The sequence below is a fragment of the Solanum pennellii genome, chromosome 4 (genome assembly GCF_001406875.1).
Source record: "Solanum pennellii chromosome 4, SPENNV200".
In the NCBI taxonomy this organism is placed as follows: domain Eukaryota; kingdom Viridiplantae; phylum Streptophyta; class Magnoliopsida; order Solanales; family Solanaceae; genus Solanum; species Solanum pennellii.
Window position 1 is genome coordinate 68,689,874 of NC_028640.1, and position 10,272 is coordinate 68,700,145.

General features: G+C 28.8%; 1 protein-coding gene across 1 annotated transcript; it reads left to right on the plus strand.

Annotated features, from left to right (window-relative positions):
* Positions 1 to 4,044: 4,044 nt before the first annotated feature.
* LOC107017886 (trihelix transcription factor GT-2-like) lies at positions 4,045 to 7,668 on the plus strand. Its single transcript, XM_015218166.2, has 2 exons — positions 4,045 to 4,725; positions 5,500 to 7,668. Exons 1-2 carry the CDS (start codon positions 4,448 to 4,450, stop codon positions 7,178 to 7,180), a joined length of 1,959 nt encoding a protein of 652 aa, XP_015073652.1. The 5' UTR covers positions 4,045 to 4,447; the 3' UTR covers positions 7,181 to 7,668.
* The last annotated feature ends 2,604 nt before the right edge of the window (positions 7,669 to 10,272 follow it).

Here is a 10,272-nt window from a genome sequence, read left to right on the forward strand (position 1 = left end):
GAAGCAGGAGTCAGGGATTCAGGGTCTCGAATTCGGGTCAAGATCGAGGGTTGAGAGTCAAGTATTGAGTTTGGATCGGGAGTTGTGCCATGACTCAGGATTCGTGTGTTGGGTCAATGGGGTTTATTTCGGGTCCAGGTTTACGATCGAAAGTCATGTCCATAGTTGGGATTGAGAGTTGTATCATAATTTGTGGTCAAAATTTGGGTTCAATTTTCGATTCGGTTGCATGGTCAAGAGTTCGTTCTTACATCAGGTTGAGAATCGAGTCGAGTCGATATTGCATATCTATATAAAATATCGACTTTAAATAAATTTGATTTTAAAATCCTATCCAAACTATCTCTAAATATATGTTTTGGCCTTCTCCAAGAAATTTTGGATTAGACATATTAATTAAACAATAAAGAAATAGAATTAATAAGTTTTTTTTAAAAAAAAAAAAAAGCAGTATCAACAACTAGTTAAATCGAGCAAAAATTATATAGCAGTTTAAAAGGATAAAAATAAAAAAGAAAGAGAAAGAGAAAGAGACGGAGAATAATCAAATATACAATGTTTTGCCATCCTTTAACTCGAAAATAAATTTGGACAACAATATCTTTAGCTAAAAATAAAAAATAAAAAAATGCCAGCGCAATTTCACGTGTTATGTTGCATTTCAAGAAATTCCAAAAGTTTTATGTGTTGTTTAAATTAAAAGTAATTTATTTAATTAGGTCTTAACAAGCTATTTAAAAATTGATCATTCAAACTAAGTATTTTTCACATTTAGGTATCAAGACAGAGAGTAGTGTATACGTGACAAGCACATATACGAATTAGATATTGGAATAATTATTTTTCAATCATAAATTAGATTTATTTTTCATAAACTTTAATTACTTGAAAATGCAAAAGAAATATATATATATATATATATATATATATATATATATATATCACAATAATTTTCAAACAATCTACAGTTAACATTTATCTGGAATAATTATGTCAAATAACTTAGAGTCCGTTTAACCACAAATATATTTAGAAAAAATTTGGAAACTAGTGTTAGCCATGTGATTTGTCATTAATACTTCACAAATATATTTGACAAATATTTCAAGTTCCCAAGTTTTAGAAAAAAAAATTAGAATCTTGGCTAAATTATAGTATTTGAATTTTTCTAAAATATTTAAAAATTACCCCAAACTTTTATATTTAAAAAAAAACACTCATCATTTATACTTTTAGACTAAATTTCATTTCTAGTTTGTTGTGCAAAATTTATTCCATCATATATATATATTTTATATATAAAAAATTCATCCGAACTAGCTCTCCGAAGTGACTTCCAATTATAATTAGTAACAGTAATTTCTCGTATACAAATCAATGATATATTTTCCCTTCGTTTTCTTCCTCTTTTGTCAAATTTATATTAATTATGTTCACATAACTTTTCACGAAACATTTTATTATATAATGATAATACAAACTTATGGATACTTTTAATAATTTTAAAATTATGAATATAAATAATTAATTTTATAAAAATCAAATATTTCTCATAAAATCTGTAATCGAATATGTAATTAAACTTCATCCAAAAATAATTTGTCAAAAATATTTAAAATTTTATGGTCAAACTCTAGCTTTTAACACCCAACTCACATAATAAGATTGTCTTGGACTTTTGCTTAATAGAATGATAGTAAGTAATTAAAATATTTATTTTTTAGTAAATAAAATTAAAGACAACCAGCCCCAAAAAAAAGATGGAAACTAGTGTTCATCTTTGGCTTAAATATGGTCAGTTACTTAATGACATACCAAATACTTTAATTAAGATAGTAAATCATTAAAATGTTTATTTTCTAGAAAGTAAAATAAAGATTGCAAGCCAAAAAAAAAAAATCAAAGATGGAAACTAGTTTTCATCTTTGGCTTAAATATGGTCAGTTACCTAATACTTTAATTATTGACTTACCATTTTATAAATCCTTATATTCTTTTACTTGAATTTACAAAATCTTTTAACCTGTATATATATATGTGTGTATTAGAGTCAGTTTAGAGACATCAACAAATCTTTTTTTTTTTAAAATAAAATTTTGTTTCTATAATTATATTTTCTTTCAAACAAAGTTGCTACTTCACTTCAACCTCCAAGTAAGATCTTTGCTTCTTCCCTCTTTTTATAAATTTCATATATCTAATTTCTTTGTAGTTGATTCATCTATATGGTCTTTGTATTTTCTAATCTCATCTAATTTTATTATATTCAAGTAAAAGGTAAAAAAAAATTTTTTTATTAAAATGGTTATTAAAATTTTAATGATTAAGTTTGTAAAAATATTATTTATTTGAAAGATACATTTTTTTTTACTACTAATTTATAATCATTCAATAATAAATTGATATTTTTTAATTTAATAGTAAAAACTTATTTATAGGGGAAATGGTAAGAACTTGGTCGTTGAAATTTTAGACCATTTATTACGGTAGGTTGCGACCTAACGGAATTGGACACTATTTACTACAATTCAATAAATGGGTTTGCCTAATAATATGACCTACATCTAACTTTTTTTAATTCAACAATATGGATCCCACATGTTTAAAAATATATATATATATATATAAAAAAAACTCCATTGTTCCACTTGTGGCAATTTTTTTTAACATTACATTTAAACAATTTTGTCAAACTTCAAAACCAAAAATAATAATCTAGCTAGGGTCCCCTAAACCAACGTGTCTACACTAGCACCATAGTTTCACCCAATTAATTTAATTAAAAGTTCGAAAAGTTAATTAAAATAATTGTAGTAAGAAAAAGTGAACTAAACTAAGCACACATTCACTTACCATTGACAATAACTTTTACAACTCTCTTTAATTTTAATTTATTCGTCTTTATTTTTACTCTATTTTGATATATTGAATAGTTTCTTTATAAGTTTAATCAACTTTTTTTTTCTTTTTTTTGATAATTTTTTAATTTTAATTTTATTCACAAAATTAAAATTTATCTTATATTTAATTTAAGACTATCAAATTTGAAAATTTTCTTTATTTTTTTAAATTTTTTATTAAATTAAAATTAGATAAATAAATTAAAACGAGAAGAGTAACAATGTAGGAGGGTATTTTGGGAAAATGAAAAGTACCCAGATTGAATAATCCCGGGATTACATCAGACTAATCCCAGATCAATCATCAGGTGAAAGCTAATATAAAATTATAGTCCAGATTAGCATCAATTATTTAAAAAGGTTCATGAAATTCGAGTTAGGGGTACTTTAGTCATTTCAATCATAACGCTCTCCAAAACCCCACCACACTCAACGTATTTAATTTTTTATTTTTATTTTTTAATTTTAACCCTCCCAGTTTAACAGAAATTATTTTGGTCAGTAACTTTTTTATTCTTTTACTATCAATTCAAACAAATGTCAAAAAAATATTGACTTTATAACTCGTAATAGTATTATACCGGTAGAACAAATGTTTTGAGTTTAAATTTTATTAAAAATATCATAATTTTTATTATAGAATAATTTATTATGTAAAACTTTTTGATATAAATTTAAATTTTATTAAACACTATCATATTTAAATTATATACATTACATCATCAAATTATCGTTATATATTATAGAGTATTATATCAACATAAATTATTAAGATTACAAACTCTTGTTTCAAGGGAATTTACTTACTTTTATTTATAATTTAGATAATTTGAGATAATATATATTTTTTTAATATTTACGATGTATATAATTTATTTTTTTGAAAAAATTAAATTAGATGGTGAAATCCAAAATGCCCAAAAAGCAAAAGGTGACCTACATGGGCCGGCTTTTAACTATATTTAGCTGGACAGACAAAAAACAACTTATTATCTTCATCGTCGCTATCTGCAGCTGTATTTTCTACTTCTTTCTACTCTAATATATTCCATTTACTTTTTTAAAAATACAAAAATACACTTATTTTTTTTTATTATACACTATATATACAGTGTAAACCAATTTTTTATATTGTTGTTACCATAAGTGATCCTTCTGGTTTTTATTGAAAGAGAAAAAAAACTCATTTCTTGTCAATAATACTAGAAGAGAAAAATCTGAAGATTCCACAGCTAAAAGAAGCAAAGGGGTGTTATTTTTTTTTTAAAAAAAATTATTATTATATATATTTCTGGGTCTACTCTTTTTTTAAATTTTGTTTGTTTAAATTGTTATGTATTTTAAGAGGTGTGAGATTGACAGGCAGATCCCACCGAAATAAATTAATAAATTCACCACACCCCCATCTTCATAAAATCCCCTTAGAATTCACCCTCTTTTTTTTTTCTTCTGTCGTATAATTCATTGGTGTAATTGCTAACTTGCTTGGTTTACAGAAGAAATAGAGGAGGTGGAAGAAGAAGAGATTGTTTTTTTTAGCAATTGAAATGATGCTGGGTGTTTCCGGCTTAGTAAGTAGTGAAGGTGGTGGTGATAATCCAGAAAGCGGTGGAGGAGCTGGAAGCGGAGGGAGTAGTGAGATTGGATTAGGCGGTGGAAGTGGCGGCGGTGGCGGTGGATTCATGACGGAAGATGGAGAAAGAAATTCAGGTGGAAATAGATGGCCAAGACAAGAAACAATTGCTTTGCTGAAAATAAGGTCTGAAATGGATGTTATTTTTAGAGACTCAAGTCTTAAAGGACCTTTATGGGAAGAAGTTTCCAGGTAATTAAATTCAATTTCATTATTCCAATTTCTTCACCTGACCTTCTCAATCATCATTAGCTGCACCAGTTTCATCATGCATTAATAAAAATTGATAGAAATGGAATCTTTATTTTATTTTATTTTATTTTTCCATTTCTACTTTTGGGAAAAATAAAATTAATAGAATGATTTTATTTTTTTGGGAAATGAAAAGATAGATCTATGGATCAGAATTCCATTGATTTATTGCTTTTTTGATTAAAAGGGTTATTGTTTTTCAGTTCATTTCACTACAAACAATACAACAAAAATACAATTGTTGAGGAAATTCAGATTCCCTCCTTCCGGGTTTTGAGCCAAATTCAGTTTTGCTTTTTCGGCGTTTTTTCTTTCTCTGCCAATTCCAGCAACAAATTTTGGAAACTAATTTACTCATCTTTTTTGTAGTAGAGTTCCAATTTTATGAACTACCTTTTTTAAAATTTAGCAAATAAATAAGTTTGGTAATCATCAAATCTAATAATTAAGCAAGTAAAAAAACAAGATTTATGTTGAGCACTATGATTGAGAAAAATGTGGTTTCTATCTAGTGTTTCAATTGTCTCCTGCTTGTTTAATTAATTAAGTTCATAATTACCTTAATCTTGATTATTAATATCTTAATCTCATTTTTATTTTATGTGGTGAATAGTATTTTACTATTGAATTCAATTACCAAGGATTTAAATTATTGTACTTGTTTATTTACTACCATTTTCTAATACTTATGCCAACTGTTGTTATCATGACCAGGAAAATGGCAGACCTTGGGTTTCACAGAAGTTCCAAGAAATGCAAGGAGAAGTTCGAAAATGTATACAAATATCACAAGAGAACCAAGGATGGCCGAGCTTCGAAAGCGGATGGAAAGAATTATAGGTTTTTCGAGCAATTGGAAGCCTTGGAGAACATTACATCTCATCATTCTCTAATGCCACCGTCGTCTAATACGCGTCCTCCACCCCCTCCATTGGAAGCTACTCCAATAAATATGGCTATGCCAATGGCATCATCAAATGTACAAGTCACGGCTTCACAAGGTACTATTCCTCATCATGTTACTATTTCATCAGCACCACCGCCACCAAATAGCCTTTTTGCTCCTTCTCATCAAAATGCTCCGTCAAGTTCCCCCGTGCCACTACCACCACCGCCATCACAACAACCATCACCGCAGCCAGCTGTCAATCCGATTAATAATATTCCTCAACAAGTGAACGCTTCAGCAATGTCGTATTCAACTTCTTCGTCTACTTCCTCGGATGAGGATATACAAAGAAGGCATAAGAAGAAGAGGAAATGGAAGGATTATTTTGAGAAGTTCACCAAGGATGTGATTAATAAGCAGGAGGAATCGCACAGGAGGTTCTTGGAGAAGCTTGAGAAGAGGGAACATGATCGGATGGTTCGAGAAGAAGCATGGAAAGTACAGGAAATGGCAAGGATGAATAGGGAGCATGATCTTTTAGTTCAAGAAAGAGCAATGGCGGCAGCCAAGGATGCAGCTGTTATTTCTTTTCTACAGAAGATAACTGAACAGCAAAACATCCAAATTCCAAATAGTATCAACGTTGGCCCTCCATCAGCACAAGTACAAATACAATTGCCTGAAAACCCACTATCCGCGCCTGTACCAACACAAATACAACCGACGACTGTTACAGCAGCACCACCTCAACCAGCACCAGCACCGGTCCCAGTATCGTTGCCAGTAACAATACCAGCTCCAGTACCAGCATTAATACCATCATTGTCGCTACCACTGACACCACCAGTGCCATCCAAGAACATGGAGTTAGTACCAAAAAGCGATAACGGAGGTGATAGTTACAGTCCAGCAAGCTCTTCAAGGTGGCCAAAAGCAGAAGTTGAAGCATTGATTAAACTTCGTACAAATTTAGATGTCAAATACCAAGAAAACGGACCTAAAGGTCCACTTTGGGAAGAGATATCATCTGGAATGAAGAAAATTGGATACAATCGGAATGCAAAGAGATGCAAAGAAAAATGGGAAAACATCAACAAATACTTCAAGAAGGTGAAAGAGAGCAACAAAAAACGACCCGAAGATTCCAAAACTTGCCCATATTTCCACCAGCTCGACGCATTGTACAAGGAGAAAGCCAAAAACCCCGAAACAGCTTCTTTAACATCTTCGTTCAATCCTTCATTCGCTTTAAACCCCGATAACAACCAAATGGCTCCCATCATGGCTCGTCCAGAACAACAATGGCCACTTCCACAACACCATGAAAGCACCACCCGAATCGACCACGAAAACGAGAGCGACAACATGGATGAAGATGATCACGATGATGACGACGATGAAGATGACGAGGACGAAAACAATGCTTATGAGATAGTAGCAAACAAGCAACAATCCTCAATGGCGGCCGCAAACACCACTACCAGCACCGCAACAACAACAGTTTGAGGTAAAATTAGCACAGATCTCTCATCATAAAAAAAAAAAATCAGAAGTGTGGGGGCAAAAAGACGCAGAAATTAGTGGGGAAGTGAGTGGAACATTGGGAATAGCAAGTGGGTCAACAGATTCTTGCAGAGAAAATGTCAGACTGGATCAGATCTCAGAAAATTCCGGTTGGTATGAGAAGACGGTGACTGAATATTAGCTCACTCGGAGGAAAAAAATGTGAAGAGAATTTTACAAATCATTTCAACTTTATTTCATTTTTTTTCTTTTTTTTTTGGTAAGGGGTATAGAAGTGTAGTTTTTGGTGGTATAAGTTTATTTGAACTTTCATTGTTTATTTATTAATTATCAAAAATAAAGTTTATTGAGGGGGGAAGGGGAAGAGAAGAGAAAAAAGAAATGGACATAAAGGAAGATTTTTGAAGGAATAAATGAAGGGACAAAGTTTGTAATTTTTTTTTATAAAAAAAACTCTTTTTTTTCTTTTATTTCCTTTTTGTTCATGGGTGTAAATGTGAGAAATGGTTAATTAGAACTACATTTCATTCAATTATAATTTATTTATCTGATTTTAAATTAAAGATATATACGATGTATTTAAATATTTTTTAATTTTATAATCTTAAATAAAAATCGCCAAAAAAGACAAAAAGTAGTATAATTTTTAAAATGAAAGTAAAAGAAATTAAATAGTATGTTTTTGATAGTATTGTAGAATGTATTGATGATAATTAAATTCTTTTCTTTTTCCATCAAAACAGAGCACATATTAGAAAAATTCAAGTACATCAATTTGTGAGGCAACAATTCACCCCAAGTTGCAAAAACAGCTACTAGTATATTTTTGTACTTTGATTCCCTCAGAAAAACAAAAGAAGAAAGGATGAAAAAACATAACAACAAATGGGTCCTTGTTGCACATGATATATATATATACACACACACAATATTACTGTAGTATTTAATTTTCAAGAAAAATAAATAAATAAATTGGGACTTGTTCTTTTTTTGTATTTTTCTACAACTATCACATCTCTGATCATTACTTTTATATTAATCTTTGTTTTCTCTTGTACAATTAGTGAGTAAAAGTTATCAAGAGCTAAGGGTGTGTTTGCTAGGAAAAGAAAAACTTCAAAAATTACTTACTTTTAAGCAACAAATTACACAAAAATCATTTTTCCTTGATAGAGTGAATAATATAATATTTCATTGAAAGGAGTATTAACTTTCTTTGCTTATATTTTCATTGGAATATTTTATTTTTATTTTTTGTATTTTAGAAAGTATTGGATTTTGGACCAATAGTATTATTTTTAACCCCATTGTTGTCTAGCTATATTATAGATAATAAATAATAACATATGGGGATGGAAATTGAAATATGAGGAAAAAGAAAAAAGGGGGACCCTCAAGCAATAATAATGTAGCACAACACTAGAGCTACCTATGTAGTGGGGACATAAATAAATTATACTACAAAAGAAGAGTTGGAAAAACTTCAAATCATTATAAGTGAAATGTGCATTATTTTCATTCAAGTGTTGACTTCCACAAAAATGTAATACATGGTTATTCATCAAAAGAAAGAAAGAAAGAGAGAGAGAGAGAATAATAATGACATTGGATGGTGTAAAAAAAGAAGAAGATAATAATTATTGATAAGTAGTCTACTTATACTTCATGGAGATGCCTTTTGTTCCTCTTCCCACATGATGTGTAGGGTTAAAACCAAAAAAAAAAAAAAAAAAAGAGTTCATACATATTTATATATAATATATACTCCTACTTTACTCTTGTTTCACTAATTTAGTTCCTTTAAAAAATGAAGAAATTTCATCTCATCTCGATTTTATTATATAATTTTTGATGTTTGATTATCAGAAAATAATGTATTTTTTTGAAAAAAAAATATAAGCATGACTTAATTTAAATATTTATTTATGCATGTGAGGTGAGGCGGAATCAAGGGAGCGAAAGTTTAAGAAAATATAGTGCAAAATGTAAGGTCAGATATGATATATATATATTTGTATATATTGCGTATTGAAACTCTTAAACATAACTTGATAATCAATTGAAATCTCTTTATAAAAATGCTACCTCAGTTATTGCATGAAACATCATGACATATATAATATTGGGACAAAGCAAATTATACCAATTTCAAATTGTACATTTCTTTTTCCAAAACTATATACATTGTAATATTTAATATAACACATCTTTTACTTACTAATAACAACTTATACAAAGTCCATTCAACATAAATTCCTTGAACTATGAGTTGATGTGATGTCCAATAACCTAGTAAATTCAACAAATAATTGGTAGCAGAGCTTGTCTTCTATATATATTCTTATATTTAACATGTTGTACAATAATACAAATATGCTCTTATTGAAGAAAACCTCAAAAAATTTCATGCATTATGTGCAAGATTGAATTTATTAAAAAATAAAACACAAAATTGATCAAGGGAGACAAAGTTACAACCAATAAATATAATTAATTATAAACGTTTTAAATTATTTTTAACGAAATTTCTGACTTTTTCTACGATAGTAATCCTCTTCTTTGCCCAAATCCGTTGTGTGGGAGTGGGTGTGGGTCCACAAAAATGGGATATATAGTAATATATGAATAGACAAAACTAATAAATAAATTGTAGAAAGTATTATTAAATTAAATAGTAGTATAAAGTATAGAAGGTATAGTAGTAGTTGTAGTGTTAAAAGAAGAGGTGCACATGAGAAAGGACCCACACCTATTGTTGCTATCATATTTACGCCACTTAACTCTTATCTTGTTTACAAACTTTTATTTCTCCGTTTCGAATTTGAAATTTATAAATTTAAAATTTAGTATGATCAAATAAATTTAAAGGATTATATACAATTAATTATGTTCTTTCTATTTAAGTATTATTAAAAAAATTAAATCCAATCTTACTAATACTTTATTTTAATTGTTCAATTTGTAATTAAATATTTAATTATGTAATTATTTTTTAATATATTTATAAATGTAAGACAAAAAATATCTTTTTGTATCCCTAATTAATAATCTGGATCTGCCTATATTTCAATAAT

Bases quoted from the DNA above. Each gene is read 5' to 3' on its own strand.
- LOC107017886 (XM_015218166.2), top strand. From the start codon at position 4,448: ATGATGCTGGGTGTTTCCGGCTTAGTAAGTAGTGAAGGTGGTGGTGAT. The intron at 4,726-5,499 runs GTAATTAAATTC...TATCATGACCAG, and splicing joins TTATGGGAAGAAGTTTCCAG to GAAAATGGCAGACCTTGGGT.